General features: G+C 41.7%; 1 protein-coding gene across 7 annotated transcripts in view; it reads left to right on the forward strand.

The window, feature by feature from the left end:
• The window catches only part of iqch (IQ motif containing H), a 190,323-nt gene that overhangs the window by 121,231 nt on the left and 47,841 nt on the right, over positions 1–21,251 (forward strand). For all 7 annotated transcript variants that reach the window (XM_072278033.1, XM_072278034.1, XM_072278035.1 and 4 more), the window contains one exon: positions 2,821–3,107. In XM_072278033.1, the coding sequence (XP_072134134.1) occupies positions 2,821–3,107 (287 nt within the window). The remainder of the gene's footprint in view (positions 1–2,820; positions 3,108–21,251) is intronic.

Below are 21,251 nucleotides of genomic sequence, written 5' to 3' on the forward strand. Positions count from 1 at the left end.
GAGGGGAGATTTGATAGAGGTATATAAAATTATGATGGGTATAGATAGAGTGAATGCAAGCAGGCTTTTTCCACTGAGGCAAGGGGAGAAAAAAACCAGAGGACATGGGTTAAGGGTGAGGGGGGAAAAGTTTAAAGGGAACATTAGGGGGGGCTTCTTCACACAGAGAGTGGTGGGAGTATGGAATGAGCTGCTAGACGAGGTGGTAAATGCGGGTTCTTTTTTAACATTTAAGAATAAATTGGACAGATACATGGATGGGAGGTGTATGGAGGGATATGGTCCGTGTGCAGGTCAGTGGAACTAGGCAGAAAATGGTTCGGCACAGCCAAGAAGGGCCAAAGGGCCTGTTTCTGTGCTGTAGTTTCTATGGTTTCTATTTGCTGGCATTTTGCCATTGGTATATTTGGTATCAAACTTGACATCATCTATCATCAAAGATCCCCGCCATCCAAGACATGACGCATTCTCACAGCCGCCATCAGTCAGGAGGTACAGAAGCCTCAAGTCCCACACCATCCGGTTCAAGAACAGCTACTTCCCTTCAACCGTTCGGTTCTTGAACCAACCGGCACAACGCTCGTAACTACGATTTAACAACACTATGATCATTTTACACAAAATGATTTGTTTTCTTTATGTCCAATTGTGTACTTTTTGTGTAGAAGTTGTGTGTAATTTATGTTTAATTGATGTTTTATTTCTTGTGAGTGCTGCTTATCTGATACAGTGTGCCTGTGATGATGCTGCAAGTAAGTTTTTCATTGTACCTGTGCACACATGGACTTGTTCAGATGACAATAAGTTTGACCTAGACTTTTTAACTTTGATAAAGTTTGCATTTGAAGAATGGCTACCTAAGTGGGATATTAATGCCAGCACATACAGGAAATGGTACTTACAGGAGATACAAATTAGACCCATAAAATAAAACAGCAGGAAAATCTCAGTAATTATGGGTTTTGGTAATTATAACTACTAGTGTTTTTTGATTTCTGTGTTGACAGGTAGTTAACTGGGGAATGGATTTGATTAAGTAGCAGCCGTTTATACAAATGATAAGGCTGGTATTCTGACATGATGGGATCCAGTGGGCTCTATTTGAGCAAATCTGGCAGCCTAATCTGTATAAGGTGCTCTGATGTGCTGAAGTCTTTTTCAACTGATTAAGCAGAATGATAATATTACATGACGGAACAATTGCAAAGTGGAGGTATAACACATGCTAGTGTTTGCGGGTCAGCTTTGTGAAAGGGAAGTGTCTTAAACCATTCATAATTACAAACTGTGATGATTGTGTGATCTAGGATATATTTATAAAAGAATATTTACAACTGAAATGATTCCACAACCCACAGATTCACTTTCAAGGACTACAAATGTACTTTCTCAGTATTACTTATCTATCTATCTATCTCTCTATTTGTATTTTAGTTTGCATAATTTGTCTTCTTCTGCACGTTGTTTTTTTGTCAGTATCAGAATTAGAAGTTTTTGCTCATGTATAGTTTTTCATAAACTCGATTGTATTTCTTTATTTTCTGGTAAATGCCTGCAAAAAATTGAATCTGAGGGTAGTACTGTATATGGTGACATATATGTACTTTGATAATAAATTTAATTTGATTCTGCATATACACTCAGTGGCCACTTTATTAGGAGCCTCCTGTACCTAATAAAGTGGCCATTGTGTGTATGTTTGTGGTCTTCTGCTGCTGTAGTCCATACACTTCAAGGTTCAACGTGGTGTCCATTAAGAGGTGGTCTTCTGCACACTATTGTAGCGCAGTTATTTCAGTTACCGTCACCTTCATGTCAACTTGAACCAGGCTGACCATTCTCCTCTGACCTCTCTCATTAACAAGGCATTTCCACCCACTGAGCTGCTGCTCACTGGATGTTTCTTAAGAGACTCAAACCACCCCATCTGGCACCAACAACCATAGTCATAGTCACTTAGATCACTTTTTATCCCCATTCTGATATTTGCTCTGAAAAATAACTGAACCTTTTGACCATGTCTGCATGCTTTTATGCATTGATTTGCTGCCACATGATTGGCTGATTAGATATTTGCATTAATAAGCAGGTGTACCTGATAAAATGACCACTGAATGTACATTGTAGCTAATGTTTTGGTCGACTTGCGCTGATGATTAATTTGATATCATTGAGGGAGCAGTTAGGAATAGCACAGAGCACAGAAGTAACCAGTCAGTTTGGTCAGATTTCCCTAGGGTGGGGGAATCCAAAACTTGGGGGCATAGGTGTAGGGTGAGAGGAGAAATATTTAAAAGAGACCTGAGGGGGCAACTTTTTCACACAGTTGATGGTGAGTATATGGAACGAGATGCCAGAAGAAGTGTTTGTGACCGGTACAATAGGACTATTTAAGAAGCATTTAGAAGGTACAGAATATGGAGGGACAGGGCTTAGAGGGACATAAGCTGATTGCAGGAAATTGGGACTAGCTGGGCATGCTCCATGGCTAGCATTGACTGGTTAGGCCGAAGGACCTGTATCCATGCTGTAATGCTCCATGATTCTAAATCTTGATGGCCCATTGTGTGTTAACAGTTCATTTAGGGCTTCCCCACCTTGCTGGGTAGCAAAAGTACTGATGTAAAGTTATGAAAGACAGAGATAGAATTGACAGACTTTTTTTCCTGAGGATAGAAATGCCAAATGCTAGAGGGTATAGCTATAAGATGAGAGGGGGAAAATTTAAAAGAGATGTGAATGACAAGTTTTGAGAGTGGTAGGTGCTCCGTCTATGACAAAGTGGTCTGAATCATTTTTTGTTCCACTCCCTTCTCTAAGGTGGCGTTGTGGAGGCCTATCCGCCGTCCAACAGTGTGACTAACCTCACCGTGGACATGCTCATAGAGCCGACAGGGGAAATATCGATGATTTCTTGCGGAGACCAGATCCATTCCAGAAGCCCTCTTGAATGCTGGGGCACCACAGTACCACAGTGCTCCGTGGATCCAGGCAACCTGCACTCGATGTGTGTCAAGATCGCTGAGGCCTGTAAATGCCGAGGTGTGCTGGGTTTCTTCTCAATTGACCTGGTGACCTTCATACATCCATATACAATGGAGCAGCAGGTGAGGTGGACGCTAATTGAGGTACATATATCAGACTGACATAAAGATTCTGGTCCCTGGGTGACAATAAAAAAAAATTACAAAAAAATGTAACGTGAAGCTTTGTGAACATATCAGCCATAAAATTCTCCAAATGAGGTAATCCATCTTCTCAGGTCAGTGGACTAATTGCAAACTGTAACAGTTAGCTTTTGCCATGTGGAATACACATTCCTAAGTATTATTTTAATTAATTAAATTGTGTTTTATTAGTGACCCTCTACCAAAATTTATATTTGCCTTCGATAAGGTAGCTCAATACTCGTTGAAAGATTCATTGTAATAGGTATATAATTATTATGCTGCCTTCTGATGCAGAAGAACAATTTAACTAAATGCAAAATAACTTACTTTTTTTCCTATTCCACCCTTCTGAACTAAACTTGTTCTAATTAAATACATAGTACAGTGCAAAAATCTTGGGCACATATATAAATGTGGGGTGCATAAGACTTTTTGCACAGTACTGTATTTGTCAACATGGAGGTGAGTGAGTTTGTAAGTCTGGCAGGAGCAAAGGATGTTGAGAGTGGCGAGGGTGGAGTGCCACGGGAGGGGTGTGGGACAGGTGGCAGGGCAGGAAGGTGACGCTGGTGCGGGCAAACCCAATCCTGAGACACCAGGCAAGGTCATTTGATGCAAAACAATCAGAAATCAGGTTTATCATCACTCACATATGTCATGATTTTTTTTTGCAGCAGTATGGTCCAAACATAAAATTACTACAGTACTGTGCAAAATTATTTGCCACCCTAGCTATATATGTGTGACTATGACTTTTGCACAGTCATGAAAAGTAATGGGTAAGTGGGAATGATTACAAAGTTTTTCCCAGGTCTGATATTGGTTCTTGCTGAATTAGCAGTGTTATCAGTTGTCAGTGGGATTCACATTCTGCATCTCCCCACCAGTTCTTGCGCATGAATGTAAGAAATATCACTCGCTTCAGTATTATTATTTGCATTTAGTTTAAATTATCTAAAGTGATGGGTTTTACTCTTTAAATGGTAGATATCGAATGTAACAACACTCCAGGATAATTAATGAACACGATTTAATTTTTTAATAAATATTTAGATATATATTTCCCATATCCAAAATATTGATTTCCAAAACTTATAAACACAACAGATTCTGCAGATGCTAGAAATCCGGAGTAATAAATGCAAAATCCTGGAGGAAGTCAGCAGGTTAGGCAGCATCTATGAAGAAAAATGAACAGTTGATGTTTCGGGTTGAGACTCTTCATCAAAACTGGAAAGGAAGGGGGTAGAAGCCGGAAAAAGAAGGTGGGTGAGGAGAATGAGTATAAGCTGGCAGGTGATAGGTGAGACCAGGTGAGCGGAAGGTGAGGTGGTTAGGTGAGGAAGGGGGATTGAAATGAGAAGCTGGGAGGTGATAGGTGGAAAAGATAAAAGGCTGAAGAAGAAGGAATCTGATAGGAGAGGAGAGTGGACCATGGGAGGAAGGTAAGAAGGAGGAGCACCAGGGGGAGGTGATGGGCAGGTGGGAGGAGGGAAGAGGAAGAGTGAAAGGGAAGCCAGAATGGGGAATGGAAAGAGAGCGAAGGGGGAGAGTGGAGAAACTTGTTTGCAATGTTCCTCTCGTGATGGGTGAAGGTCTAAGTATGCATGTATGTAGGTTGTAGGTTTCCAATGCGGAATAAGATGCTAATTGTCCAGGTAACAGTTATGGTATTATGACAACCTTCACCGCATGTGGTTTCTTACACCTTCCCTGTTGAACTCACTCCACACTGGTAGTCATTGCTTAAATTTACTCAGTCATAGGTTCTAGAAACCACCTATCCACACCACCCCCAAACTAAAATTCTCCCTTGCTTCCTTTTAAGATGTTCCTCAAAATCTTTGCATAACATTTTGGACATCTTTTCTAGTATCCTAATGTGATGTGATGTCAAGTTATTCATCCATTGACGCCCGCTGGGATATTTAACGGCAAGAAAGGTCCTATATTAAATCAAGGCACAGGGAAGAAAATTAGGATTGGCAACAAGGGGGTTCATTTCAATTTCATCAACCGAAATGTATCTTAACCACCCATTTCCAGTAAATGGAATGGTTAATTGACTGAGTTCTATAAAAAGCAGCCAATCTACTACATCAGCCCCCAAACAGGTAATGATGTTGAGAATTATCTTAAGAAAGCTGAAGATCATTCAGCCTTCAGCCTTGATTGGGATAATTCCTGTCAAGACAGTTTGTTTTAATAGGTCAACAGCTGAATATTTAATTGCTCTGAATATGTTGAGGGCTAACTTTAAAAAAAACTAACCAAAAATTAGGACCAACCAGACATTAATAAATCAACTATGGAATTCAGTAGGCTCTTCTTTATCAAGGAAAGATCTGTAAAATGGGGGCAGTGGTGCAGGGGAATAACCTGAGTGAAATCTTCAGATTCAGAAAGGGGAAAATCAGAAGAGTTAGTAAAACCAAGTCAAGGGGTCGGACTGAGAGGAACAATGGGAACAGAGTAAAATGGATGGGAAATGATCCACAAGAGTTCATTTTATGAGTTCACACGCTGTTAAACTCTGTGATCTTTGATACCCTGAAAGAAAGAGGAATTAGACCTTGGTTGGAACAGTGATGGATGAAATGAAAGTGCAGATTGGACAGCATTGAGATCAGAGTGAATTAGTGAGATGATGTTGACTGAGGTAACAACTGGAGAACTAAAATTGTCTCCTATCATTTTGGCCTTCAATACATTCCCTATCTAAATCACCCCAGTTGTGGGAATAACTAAGGCAAAAAGCATGGACATGTTCAAAGAGAGAGATGCTGATAGGGTAAAGGGAAGTGGAAGGTGATTCGACGTTCAAAGTAAATATATTATCAAAGCACATTTATGTCACCATATACCACCGTGAGATTCCTTTTCTTGCAGGGATATACAGGAAGTATAAAGAAATACAATAGAATTAATGAAAAAATCTGTACATAAACAAAGACTGATAAACAGCCAATGTGCAAAAGAAGACAAACTGTGCAAATAAAAAACACTGAGAACATGAGTTATACAAAGTCCTGGAAAGTGAGTCTATAGGTCACAGAATCAGTTCAGAGTTGTGATGAGCGGAGTTATTCACACCGGTTTAGGAGCCAGATGTTTGCAGGGTAATAACTGTTCCAGAACCTGATGGTGTGGGACCTAAGGCTCCTGTACCTCCTGCCTGATGGTAGTAGTGGGTAGGATGGTGGGGTCCTTGAGAATGGATGCACGTTCTTGTGGCAGTGCTTCTTGTAAATGTGCTTAATGGTGAGGAGGGCTTTGCCTGTGATATATCTGCAGCATTAACACCAGATAAATTTGAAGGAGAAGACAAAATATTGACCCATTCTGTGCTACAAATACCTTGTACTCACCCTGAAGTCTTCCCTTGACAATCTAAATCCTTAAGTCAATTTTGATATCTCCAGATCATTTCCAGTTGAAATTTCCAATTCATGTCGTCATCAATAATGTCCTGCATTCTGAGTCCTGGTGCTTTGGCCAGGCTTCTTCAGATAAAATAAGGAAGCACAAATCAAACTATTATATTAAAGTTACATGATTCAATACTTAGAAGCTTAAAAGTAATTTGAATGGATGTGCTGGGGGCTGCCCACAAATGTCACCACATTTTCTGGCACCAATGTAACATCTTTCTGCTTGTGTTTTCAATGAAACAACACAAACAGAAACAACAATAACAAAACAAAACAAGACAACAATAGCAAAACAAGCCCCTTTCCCATCCTCACACACACGCAGACAGGCCTTCAAACTCAGAACTGGACATGTCCAGGCCTCAAGTCGCATGAGAAAAAGCATGACCTAGAAAGAGACGTCGTTGACTTAACTGATCCTTTGTGAAATATTTGATCTTCGTCTGAACTCATTAATAAGTTGTTATGTGTGTAACACGCTCTTGGGTATCTCCATTCTCCATATAGAGCTGCAGTAAATAACTACAGAGAATTCATAGAGCTTAATAACATAATTAAATATCATTATGCTGTAACTATAATATCGTAATTGAAAACATAAGTGGTTTCACATAGTCTTTTCTAAGATAATGTTTTAACAATTTGGAGACAAGATAGCCTAAATGCATTCATGCAAATGTAGTTCTGGATTGTGTCTAGTTAATTCAGTGGTGAATTTTCTGTTCTTGTATGGTCAGCTGATTTGCCAGTAGATGGCAGTCTCCATGGACCTTGCATCAGGCAGTCTTTGTAGCACTGGTCTGGAAAATTAGACATTTTCACACTTCTAGACAAATCTTTACAAAAAATTCTTTCCCCATTTTTCATAAGTGTTATTCTAACATTCATAACTTTCTATTCCCTCAGGGCAAGCTGAAATAACCAACAATGTAAAGCAAATTGTACATCTCAACCCCAGCTCTTTCACAGTTTTCTTTGCAGGAACTCACACACCCTGAGGTATCCCAGACACCCTGCTCATATACTATTTGTTCCACTCCCATTAGGAAGGAGACTACGTAATATCCACATCAGGATCACCAGATTCAATAACTGTTACTTTCCCCAAGCAGTAAAGCTGATCAACACCTCCACCGCTAATTTTCTTTCCCATCAGTCACCTTATGTACAGCCTAACATAACTTTACGGAAATACAATCAATATACTTACGGAAGCTATCTTATGCATTTATATTTATTGTGTGTTTTTTAAATATTATTGTATTCTTTATCTTTTGTGTTTTTTTGTGCTGCATCGGATCTGGAGTAACAATTATTTTGTTCTCCTTAGACTTGTGTCCAAGAAATGACATTGAATCTTGAACTGCCCTAACCCCTTGAGTCTGTGTGCCATTCAAGGAGATCACAGCTTCTCAGTGACACTCCAAGAAGGATGAGAGGAAATCCTTTACTATGTATAGTTTCAGTGACTTTGTTCCACTGGAAACTTTAACTCATCTTATCAAAATGTTACAGGTGATCCTGAATAAAACAATGTAGCATTTATCTTATCTCTGAATGTTCAAGTGTTACATTTGGAGAAGATTGGATGGATACATGGATATATAGTTTTGAAGGAATACAGTCTGGATGGAGATAGATGAGAGTAGGTAGAAGATCAGGTCAGAATGGACTAAATGGGCTGAAGGGCCTCTTTCTCAGCTGTAGTATTCTATGACTGTATGATTCTACCTCTTCCTCGCTTACCACTATGGAGCTTTAAAGTTGCACTAATGACCTAGCAGATCAAAATTCAATATGCATCCCAGTTCCTTCTCTTTTTTATTTATTTCTTATTTGGAAATGCACCATTGTAACAGGCCCTTCTAGCCCAAAGAGCTTGCACTGCCCAGTCACGCCCATGTAACCAATTAACCTACTACTCCATATGTCTTTGGAATGTGGGAGGAAACCCAAGCACCCAGAGGAAACCCATGAAGTCACAAGGAGAACATACAAGCTTCTCACAGGCAGAAATTGAACCCAGCTTGCTTGCACTGTAATGGCATTACACTAGCCACTACACTACCTTCCCGCACTTTGTTTAAAGTGAACGTACTGCCACTTGTAATAACAGAGTACAGTGTAGCCATCATCCCACCATTGTCTTAGGGCAATCTAAGCAGACATGCCAGTGTTAAGCATTGGTCAATAATACATTTAGTAAACTAGACTTTTACGTACAAATAATTTACCAAATTTGAAAGCAGATCCAAATGTTCCTTCCCATTCTCTGCTGAGCTAATTGGAAACCACACTGGTGTTTTTCTCGTCTCTAAGACTGTTACTTAACATAGATGGATTTGCAAGACTCGTCAGCAGCTCCAGTGTTGCCAGGTGGAACAAGCTGATAATGAAAGCCAAAGATGAAACAGTCACAATTCCATGACATTCAGGCAAGACTGCAGAGGAGAGTTTATTGTTGGTTTCATTCCCACTGTTGATTGGTGTTCAATGAACCAAGGGACAATGGACTTGGAAGTAACATTGGTTCCACTTCACTGTGGAAGACACTAGCAGTATGGTGGAAGTTCCAGGTATCAGGGGTCATGAAGTGTGTGACGTTGCCATTATTAGGGAAAGGGTAAGAAAGGTCTGAAGATAGATAAGTCACCTGGTTCAGATGATGTACAGCCTAGGGTTCTGAAAGGGGTGGTTGAAGAAATCGTGGAGGCATTAGTAATATTCTTTCAAGAATCACTAGATTCTGGAATGGTTCCGGAAGAATAGAAAATTGTAAATGTCACTCCACTCTTCAAGAAGGGAGAGAGGCAGAAGAAAGGAAACTATAGGCCAGTTAGTCTGACCTCAGTAGTTGGAAGGTGTTGGAGTTGATTATTAAGGATGAGGTCTCAGGGTACTTGGAGGTACGTGATAAAATAGGCCATAGTCAGCATGGTTTCCTCAAGGGAAAATCTTGCCTGACAAATCTGTTGGATTTCTTTGAAGAAATAACAAGCAGGATGGACAAAGGAGAATCGGTTGATATTGTGTACTTTGACTTTCAGAAGGTCTTTGACAAGGTGCCACATGAGGCTGCTTAACAAGCTATGAGCCCATGGTATTACAGGAAAGATTCTAGCATGGATAAATCAGTGGCTTACTGGCAGGAGGCAAAGACAGAGGATAAAGTGTGCCTTTTCTGGCTGGTTGCCAGTGACTAGTGGTGTTCCACAGGGGGTCTGTGTTGGGACTGATTCTTTTTACATTATATGTCAATGATTTGGATGATAGAATTGATGGCTTTGTTACAAAGTTTGCAGTCAATATGAAAATAGGTGGAGGAGTAGGTAGCTTTGAGAAAGTAGAGAGGCTACAGAAGGACTTAGAAAGATTAGGAGAATGGGCAAAGAAATGGCAGATGGAATAGTGTTGGGAAGTGTATGGTCATGCACTTTGGTAGAAGAAATGAAAGTGTTGACTATTATCTACATGAAGAAAAAATACAAAAGATTGAGATTTGGGAGTCCTTGTGCAGGATTCCCTAAAGGTTAATTTGCAGGTTGAGTCTGTGGTGAGGAAGGCAAATGAACTGCTAGCATTCATTTCAAGAGGACTAGAATATAAAAGCAATGTTGAAACTTTATAAAGCACAGGTGAGGCCTCACTTGGAGTATTGTGAGCAGTTTTGGGCCCCTTATCTTAGAAAGGATATGCTGAAGCTGGAGAGGAGTCAGAAGAGGTTCTCAAAACTGATTCCAGGATTGAGTGGCTTGTCATATGAAGAGCATCTGATGGCTCTGGGCTTGTATTCACCAGAATGCAGAAGAATGACGGGCGACCTAATTGAAACCTATTGAATGGTGAAAGGCCTTGATAGAGTGGATGTGGAGTCGATGATTCCTACAGTGGGAGAGTATTAAGACCAGAAGACACAGCCTCAGAATAAAGGGGGCATCCTTTTAGAATGAAGATGAGAACGTATTTCTTTAGCCAGAGTGTAGTGAATCTGTTGACTTCTTTGCCACAGGCTGCTGTGGAGGCCAAGTCTTTATGTATATTTAAAGCAGAGGTTGATAGATTCTTGATTGGTCAGGGCCTGAAGGGAGACAGAGAGAAGGCAGGAGATTGGTGCTGAGAGGCAAATTGGATCAGCCATGATAAAATGGCGGAGCAGACTCGATGGGCCAAATGGCCTAATTCTGCTCCTATATCTTATTGTCTTATAGTTTATATTGTCACAGATACCAGGTAGCAGTGAAAAACTTGTTTTGTATGCCATCCATACAGTGCATTTCAGTAAAAGATAAGCTTTATTTGTCACATGTACATTGAAACATCTAAACGTGCTATGAAATATGCCATTTGTACAAAATCCAATCAGCAAGATTGCGCTGGTTGCCACACTTCCAGCGCTATTGTAGCGTGGCCACAACTCACTAACGCAAACCGTATGCCTTTGGAACGTGGGAGGAAACCAGAGCACCCAGAGGACACCCACTCAGTCACATGTAGAGTGTACAAACAGCAGTGGAAATTCAATGTTCAAAGTAAATTTATTATCAAAGTATACATATGTCACCATATACAACCCTGAGATAGTTTTCTTGCGGGAATGCACAGTAAATTCAAGGAACATAATTGAATCAATGAAAGACTGCAATCAATGAAAGAGGGCACACAAACAGAGAGAATGTCGGGCATGAAAAGTGCCTTTGGTTGTGCTGGCTATAGTACCGAGGTAGTGAGAAATGTAGACTGTGTCTATGGAGGGGAGATGTCCTTCAGAATCAGAATCAGGTTTATTATCCCCAACATATTTCGTGAAGCTTGTTGTTTGTGGCAGTAGTGCAGTATTACAAATTACAATAAGAAATTATTTAACAATTAAATATGTTGTGCAAAAGATAGCAAAAATAGTGAGGTAGTGTTCATGGGTCGGTTCCTTGTCTGTTCAGAAATCTGATGTTTGTAGAGCCTTGAGTGTGTGTACTTCCTCCCTGATGGTAGTAGTAATAAGAGGGCATGTCCTGTGTGTTAGGCGTCGTTAACAAAGATTGTTCCCTTTTTGAGGCATTGCCTGTCGAAGACATCGTCGATGCTGGGTTGGCTAGGGCCCATGACAAATTGTTTTCTGCTCTGAACCATTGCCCCAAAACCTTCAACACAAAATAATCTGCAGATGCTGTTGTCAAAGGAACACTCACAATGCGCTGGAGGAACTCAGCAGGTCAGTCAGCATCAGTTGTCGCCACAACAGACAGGATCTTCCGGTAGCCACCCACTTCAACTCTGCTTCCCATTCCCATTCAGATATGTCCATACATGGCCTCCTCTACTGCCATGATGAGGCTAAACTTAGGTTGGAGGAGCAACACATCATATACCGTCTAGGTAGTCTCCAGCCCCTTGGTATGAACATAGAATTCTCCAACTTCCAGTAATTCCCTCCCCCTCCCTTCCTCTATCCCTATTTCACATCACCTCCCTCATAGTGCCACCTCCTTCTACTACTTTGCATTGTTCTCCTGACAATCACCTCCCTGCTTCCCCTCCCCCAACCCTTTGTCTTTAAAATTACTGTTTTTTTCAACTACCAGCATTCTTCAAACCCTCCCCAAAGTTCTTCCTTTAGTCCTGACGAAAGGTTTCGGCCCGAAACGTCGACTAATCTTTTCAACTGATGCTGACTGACCTGCTGAGTTCCTCCAGTGCATTGTAAGTGCCCCAAAACCTTCAACCCCTCACTTTACCTTCTCCCTCTTCTACAACTGCATACCCATCTACCTCCAAGTCTGAACATTAAGAATGGCAGAGAGAGGAAGGAAGGACAACCATCCTCACAGTAAACAACATCATTAGAAATTCCAAAGTGGAAAAATTACTACCAGAGCTTTTTTTTCAACATTGATCTCCTTGGGTTTGATCTGAGATGTCTGCTTGCATTGCAAGCCAGCTTAACAGCCTAGCATTTTCACTTTTGTCAACATATACTAGAAGTAAATTTGTTGAAAATGATTTTATTTCATTAGTTCTTCACTCACTGATTGCTACAGTGGAGGAAAAAGTAATTGTTCTAAAATAGAAAACTATTTGGCTGGAACTCGGTGGGTGAAAATCGGTGCCAGACAATTCCATCAGCTGGCTGGTTCACTTTGTTTTCAAATGTGCATTCCAATTTTAATTACTCCACCACCAACAGCTAAGCCTTTAAAAGTGCTTAGCACCTAAGCTCTGGAATTGCCTCCCCAAACCCCTCTACCTGTCATTCCTCTCGTACACCAAACAAGTCATTGAGCATCAGTATGATCTCTGCATGGCCCTCCTGTAAATTATTTTTGAATTTGTGAATTAATTATAAAATTGGTAATAACAAGGAATACAGTATTGTGCAAAAATCTTAGGCATATATACGGTATATATACAGGGTATACCTCGGGTGCCTAAGACATTTGCACAGTACTGTAGTAATTTTATGTATTGCACTGTACTGCAAACAAAAAATAAAATAAAAAACACAAATTTCATGACGTGAGTGACGATAAACGTGATTCTAATATGGGTCTCTATTGTGGACTGAAAGTGGGAAAGGGGCAGGGAGAGGGGAATCATGGTTGGGGAAAGGGGAAGGGAGAGGGGAGGGAGCGGGAAGCACCGGAGAGACATTCTGTAATGATCAATAAACCAATTGTTTGGAATCAAATGAGGTTGCCTGGTGTCCCAGGGTTGTTTGTGTCTGTACCCGTGCCACCCACCCCGTCCCTGGCACTCCTTCACTGCCACCTGTCTCACAACCCTCCCGCAGCGAGGGTTCTCAACGTCCTAATATCCTCCCACCAGATTTACCGACTTGCTCTCCACTCTCCACTCCACATAGACAAGTACAGTACTGTGCAAACGTCTTAGGCACTCTAGCTATATATATGTGCCTAAGACTTCTGCACAGTTCTGTAGGTAGCATGGAAATCCTTTAGGGAAACTTCACAGAGATCTAGAATCATAAAGCATGGAAAGAGGCCTTTCGATCCAACTGGTCCATGTCAACCAAGATGCCCATCAAAGCCAGTCCCATTAGCGTTTGGGAAAGGTTGACCATGTTAGGACTTTATTTCCTGGAGTGTAGGAGAATGAGGGGAGATTTGATAGCGGTATACAAAATTCATTCATATGATGTGGGTGATCATGGTCTTTCCATGACCATGACTGGGGGGCTAAACAGGTGCTACAACTTGCGCAAGGGTGACCTGCAGGCTAGCGGAGGGAAGGAGCGCTTTACACCTCCTTTGATAGAGACATATCTCCACCATGCCACTCAATACAAAATATGAATGATATAGATAGGGTAAATGCAAGCAGGCTTTTTTTCCACTGAGATTGGCTTTTTTCCACTTCTTCACTCAGTGGGTGGTGAGAGGGTGGAACGAGCTGCCAGTGGAAGTGGTGGATGTGGGTTTGATTGCAACAATTAGGAGAAGTTTGGATAAGTACATGAATGGGAGGGGTGTGGTCCGGGTGCAGATTAATGGAATTAGGCAAATTAATAGTTCAGCATGGACGAGATGGGCTGTAGGGCCTCTTTCTGTGCTGCAGTGCTCTATGACTCTGTGACTCTAATTGTTAAATTACTTCAACTATTATGCAAGGTACAGTTAAAAAAAAACACTCTCTCTGTTTTCTTTTGATTAGAACCTTATGTTACAAGGGAACTCGTGGGCTTCATTCCTCAGAAATCTCCCAAAACCAGTTCCTCATTACCATAGTCAACAAATTTTCCATTGCACAGAGGTGGTGCACAAATACAGTGTTGGGTTAGACAGAGAATTAATCGACACACACAAAATGCTGGAGGAACTCAGCAGGCCAGGCTGCATCTATAGAAAAAAGTACAGTCAACGTTTCGGACCGAAACCCTTCAGCAAGACTGGAGAAGAATGCTGAGGAGTGGATTTGAAAGGTGTGGGGAGGGGAGAGAGAAACACCAGGTGATAGGTGAAACTTGGAGGGGGAGGGATGAAGCAAAGAACTAGGAAGTTGATTGGTGAAAGAGACAGAAGGCCATGGAAGAAAGAAAAAAGGGGAGGGGGAGGAGCACCAGAGGGAGGCGATGGGTGGGCAAGGAGATAACATGAGAGAGGGACAAGGGGAGGGGAAATGGGGAAGCCAGGTGGGGGGGGAGGCATTACTGGAAGTTTGAGAAATCGACGCTCATGCCACCAGGTTGGAAGCTACCCAAAAGGAATATAAGGTGCTGTTCCTCCAACCTAAGTGTGGCCTTATCCTGACAGTGGAGGAGGCCATGGATGGACATATCAGAATGGGAATGGGAAGTGGAATGAAAATGGGTGACCATTGGGCGATCCCGCCTGTTCTGGCAGATGAAGCATAGGTGCTCAGCGAAGCGGTCTCCCAATCTATGTCCTCCACCGTCGGAATAAGGCCACACTTAGGTTGGAGGAACAACACCTAATATTCCATTTGGGTAGCCTCCAACCTGATGGCATGAACATCAATTTCTCAAACTTCCAGTAATGTCTTCTCCCCCTTCACCATTTCCCATCCCCTTGTCCCTCTCTCATGTAATCTCCCTGCCCAACCATTGCCTCTCTCAGGTGCTCTTGCCACCCTACCTTTTTTTTTCTTCCGTGGCCTTCTGTCTCTTTCACCAACCACCTAGCTCTTTGTTTTATTCCTCCCCCTCCAAGTTTCATCAATCGCCTGGCAGCCCAGTGCATGTGTAGATGTGAACTTACCACTATTCAGGATATTTACAAAGACAGGTGTGTAAAAAGGGCCTGAAGGATCATTGGGGACCCAAGTCAAGCACAAACTGTTCCAGCTGCTACCATCCAGGAAATGGTACCACAGCATAAAAGCCAGGACCAGCAGGCTCTGGGACAGCTTCTTCCACCAGGCCATCAGACTGATTAATTCATGCGGACACAACTGTATTTCTATGTTATATTGACTGTCCTGTTGTACATACTATTTATTATAGATTACTATAAATTGCACATTGCACATTTAGACAGTCGTAACGTAAAGATTTTTACTCCTCATGTATATGAATGATGTAAGTAATAACTTCAATTCAATTCTTCCCTCCCCCCAACTTTCAAATCTACTCCTCAGCTTTTTTTCTCCAGTCCTGCCGAAGGGTTTCAGCCGGAAATGTCGACTGTACTTTTTTCCATAGATGCTGCTTGGCCTGATGAGTTCCTCCAGTATTTTGTGTGTGTTGCTTGGATTTCCAGCATCTGCAGATTTTCTCTTGTTAGAGAATTACTCAGTCTGGGTTAATCAGCCCCACAATCTGGACCATGCTCTCTTCTCGCTACTGCGATCTCACAAGAGGTACAGGAGCCCACACCACCAGGTTCAGGAACAATTCTTACTCTTCAATTATTTTAGAGGTGGGTGAATGGAATGCACTTCCAGTGACAGTGGTAGAGGCAGATGCAATAGGGTCTTTTAAGAGACTCTTAGATAGGTACATGGAGCTTAAAAAATTAGAGGGCTATGCGGTAGAGAAATTCTAAGCAGTTTCTAGGGTAGGTTGCATGGTCGGCAAAACATTGTGGGCCAAAGGGCCTGTAATGTGCTGTAGATTTCTATGTTCTATGTTCTATCAGGGTCTTGAACCAGCGTAGATAACTTCACTAACCTCAACACTGAACTGATTCCAAAACCTATGAATGATGTCAGGGGTAAGTTTTTTACACGGAGAGTGGTGACTGCGTGGAATGGGCTGCCAGCAACGGTGGTGGAGGTGGATACGATAGGGTCTTTTAAGAGACTTTTGGATAGGTACATGGAGCTTAGAAAAATAGAGGGCTATGGGTAAGCCTAGTAATCTCTAAGGTAGGGACATGTTCGGCACAATTTTGTGGGCCGAAGGGCCTGTATTGTGCTGTAGGTTTTCTTTGTTTCTCTGGTTCTTTCAAGGACTCTGCAACTCACACTCTCAGTATTACTTATTTATTGTATTTGCACAATTTGTCTTATTTTGCGTATTGGTTGTTTGTCAGTCTTCCTGTATAGATTTTCATTGATTCCATTGTAGTTCTTTATTCTAATGTGAGTGCCTGCAAGAAAATGAACCTCAAGGCAGTACATGGTGACACATATGTAATTTGATAATAAATTTACCTTGAACTTTGAACTTTTTGTCTCAAATCTTCTAAAGCACAAGTATCTCATTCTCACTTCCTGCTTCATCAGGTTTTAAAATCTTGTAGACCCAAGAAACTGTAGATGCTGAAATCTGAAACAAAAGAATCACAAAATGCTGGGAGGAACTCAGCAGGTCAGGCAGCATCTGTGGAGGGAAATGGACGGTCAACTGTACCGACCCTTCACCCAGTCCAGAACTAAAATGTTGACTGTCTACTTCCCTCCATAGATGTTACCCGATCTGCTGAGTTCCTCCAGCATTTTGGTTTTGCTTTAAGAACTCTCAGCTGGTTCAAGGTAAGGAAGCCCAGGGCTGGCAAAGTCTTTCAGCAAAATTACTGCTGACAGCAACCGCAGTTATGGCAGGTTGAGTTGGACAGATATGAATCATGAACAGAATACAGTGAGGAATGTGAAATGACATAAATGTTGTTCAGCCGATGATAGGTAAACAGAAACATAGAAAATAGGTGCAGGAGTAGGCCATTCGGCCCTTCGAGCCTGCACCGCCATTTATTATGATCATGGCTGATCATCCAACTCAGAACCCTGCACCAGCCTTCCCTCCATCCCCATAGCCACAAGGCCATATCTAACTCCCTCTTAAATATAGCCAATGAACTGGCCTCAACTGTTTCCTGTGGCACAGAGTTCCACAGATTCACCACTCTCTGTGTGAAGAAGCTTTTCCTAATCTCGGTCCTAAGAGGCTTCCCCTTTATCCTCAGACTGTGACCCCTCGTTCTGGACTTCCCCAACATCGGGAACAATCTTCCTGCATCTAACCTGTTCAATCCCTTTAGGATTTTATACGTTTCAATCAGATCCCCCCTCGATCTTCTAAATTCCAACGAGTACAATCCCAGTTCATCCAGTCTTTCTTCATATGAAAGTCCTGCCATCCCAGGAATCAATCTGGTGAACCTTCTTTGTACTCCCTTGTAGTTGTGCATTGGGCTGAGTTCATGGGAGGTTGAGAGTGAAAAACATAACTGAAGTAAGGATGTACAAATGTAATCAAGATAATGTGAGTAAAGTTTACTCCTTACTTTACCCTTCAATGAGCTGAACTGAAATATGCCTTTTGATTTCGTGTTTTATATTCTGTGTTTTCTCGCTCTTTTTTGTTGCCGTGTGTGCATTTTTTTGTGCATGGGGGGTTAATGTTTTTTTCTTTGAATGGGTTGGTTCCATGTTCTTAGTTTCATGGCTGTCTGTGGGAAGATGAATCTCATGGTTGTATACTGCATACATAGTTTGATAACAAATATACTTTGAATCTTTGATAACAAATAAATGTACTTTGAAGATCGTGATTATCATGGTTGCTGTTGTGTGCTGGGGCAGCAGGCTGAGGGTGAGCAGACACCAACAGAATCAACAAACTCATTCGTAAGGCCAGTGATGTTGTGGGGATGGAACTGGACTCTCTGACGGTGGTGTCTGAAAAGAGGATGCTGTCCAAGCTGCATGCCATCTTGGACAATGTTTCCCATCCACTACGATGTTGGGGAAGTCCAGAACAAGGGGTCACAGTTTGAGGAAAAAGGGGAAGCCTTTTAGGACCGAGATTAGGAAAAACTTCTTCACACAGAGAGTGGTGAATCTGTGGAATTCTCTGCCACAGGAAACAGTTGAGGCCAGTTCATTGGCTATATTTAAGAAGGAGTTAGATATGGCCCTTGTGGCTAAAGGGATCAGGGGGTATGGAGAGAAGGCAGGTACAGGGCTCTGAGTTGGATGATCAGCCATGATCATACTGAATAGCGGTGCAGGCTCGAAGGGCCGAATGGCCTACTCCTGCACCTATTTTCTACGTTTCTATGTTTCTATAATGTACTAGTTGGGCACAGGAGTACATTCAGCCAGAGACTCATTCCACCGAGATGCAACACAGAGCGTCATAGGAAGCCATTCCTGCCTGTAGCCATCAAACTTTACAACTCCTCCCTTGGAGGGTCAGACACCTTGAGCCAATAGGCTGGTCCTGGACTTATTTCCATATTTACATATTATTATTTAATTATTTATGGTTTTATATTGCTATATTTATACTCTATTCTTGGTTGGTGCAACTGTAAGGAAACCCAATTTCCCTCGGGATCAATAAAGTATGTCTATCTATCTACCCATCTATCCATCTATCTATCTATATCTATCTATATATCTGTGATTCTTGGGCCAGCTGGTGGCACAATGACATCAGCGCCGGATTCTGGAACAAAGGTTCCCGAGTTCAAATCCAATCGGAGCTGCTCCTGAGTACACTTTCCATCCGTGCTGAGTTAAGTGTCGAGATCGCAACTCGAACTCGGAAAATAAAAAGGGAAAAATACTGCGAAATGTCTGTGTGAGGAGTGGCACGCCACACAGTCTCTCTCTCTCTCGCTCCGCGCCTTGTAAAGGCATGAAAAAGACACCATCCCGCCAACATCGCACACGCACATGCCAAAAATAAAGGAAGATCATGATTCTCACACAGATGGTTTTAAAAGCAGAAATGCAGCAGTTTGACCCCAGATGTAATTTTATATTCTCTGAAGTTGAAGTTTTGACATGTTTTTTGGAATAGTCACCAAGTTGATCTGACATACATCACAGTTGTAACCCTTGGAACCCCTGATGTACAAATAATACCAAAGTAAAGTGAATTGAGTTTACTCCTTCCTTTAAATTGTGAGCGCTTTAACATCACCATCAATGTGTACCATGTCATATGACGTGGGCAATCATGGTCTATGACCATGATTGTACTTGGCAAATTCTGCAGAAGTGGTGTTGCCATTGCCTTCTTCTGGGCAGTGTCTTTACAAGACAAGTGACCCCTGCCATTATCAATACTCTTCAGAGGTTATCAATGGTCACATAACCAGGACTTATGATATGCACCAGCTGCGTATATGACCAACCACCACCTGCTCCCATGGCTTCATGTGTCCCTGATCAGGGAGCTAAGCAGATGCTACACCTTGCCTAAGGGTGTCCTGCAGGGTAGTGGAGGGAAGGAGCGCTTTGCACCTCCTTTGGTAGAGGCATATCTCCACCCCACCACCCTGAGTAGAGTTTACCCCTTCCTTTGGATTGTGAGTTCTTTAAACAGATGATTTAAAAAGCGGAAATACAGCAGTTTGACACCAAGTGTTATTTTATATTCTCTGTGGTCGTAATTCCATGTGTTTTCTTAGAATAGTCACTCTAATGAACTTGTATACTCCACAGTTGTAAACCTTTGGAATCCCTGGTAGGTCAGATATACGGTATGAAAACATCAGTGAAAGCTCAATGTCTTCGGTGTAGGAACATCACTAAATTTGAAAAGGATAGGTTATAAAAGAATTGTAACTTCAAGGAGGAAACATCAGCTGACAGAGAAAAGGAATTCCACTCTTTTCATCCACTGGGAACGAATGAGTTGGAGCAGGAAATGGTATGATCAGTTCACTTTCAGCTGAGTGATGATTTAAAGTTTTGGAATGAAATTAGTTGAAACAATCTTGAGCCTACGTTTGCTATTTTATATTTTCCAATCAGTTTCCAAAGCACGTTACAACAATGTGAATCTTTAGTATAGCTAACGTGCACAGTGGTTTCACAGAAGTGGTATTAAGTTAAATTTTGACAATCAAATACAGAAGGAAAATTTACGGACAGATAGCTCAAAGCTTGGTCAGAGGAGGGGCTTTAAGGAATGCTTTGAAGGGTATGCCATGGCCCTCAGGGAAGCAAGATGGATTTCTAAGATTGGTCTTCATCTGTTTCTTCCTCCGGGGTAAAAAGAGGTCAGACAGCCTATCACATCTGTCCCACTGTTGGCTCTACAATAGGCCACACTTAACTTTCTTCCTTCCTATAACTCTATTTCTCTTTACTTTCATCTTTTCAGAATGCATCCGAAAGAGCAGAAGAAAATGCAGAGGAAAGAGGCATTTCTGTATACTCCACTACTTGAATTGGCATAAAACCTCTACCTCAACAGTCACTGCAACCCGTTTGTCATGGGTAGACTGTTGCCCCTTTATTCTTAAAGTGTTCTCTGACCCTTAGTGAAAATATTTTAAATTTTGAAATCTCTTTTAGGCTTCCTTTAGCCTACTAATCTACTGATAATTGCCCTGGAATATACAATTATTTACATGACCTATGACATTGTCACATTTGTGCTTGGGGAATAATTACTATAATTGATTTGCCTTCAGTTTATTTTTCTAATAATGGAAAAGTAGGGCTTCACCTGTACCCTAGTGGAATAAGTTTGTTCATGTTGGTACAATTGTTTAAGAATTATAGTAATTATTTTTATTCATAATGAGACTGTCTAGAAGCTTCTGTTCCCTTCCTTCCCAGACCTGATGAAGGGTCTCAGCCTTCAATGTCGACTGATCATTCCCCCCCCCCGCGCCACCCCATAGGTGCTGCCTGACCTGCTGAGTTCCTCCTGCATTTTGAGTGTGCTGCATTTTCTAGTGAATACCCATTTGATTAATGAATTTATCAATGACCT

This window comes from Mobula birostris, chromosome 14 (genome assembly GCF_030028105.1).
Source record: "Mobula birostris isolate sMobBir1 chromosome 14, sMobBir1.hap1, whole genome shotgun sequence".
Taxonomy (NCBI): Eukaryota; Metazoa; Chordata; class Chondrichthyes; order Myliobatiformes; family Myliobatidae; genus Mobula; species Mobula birostris.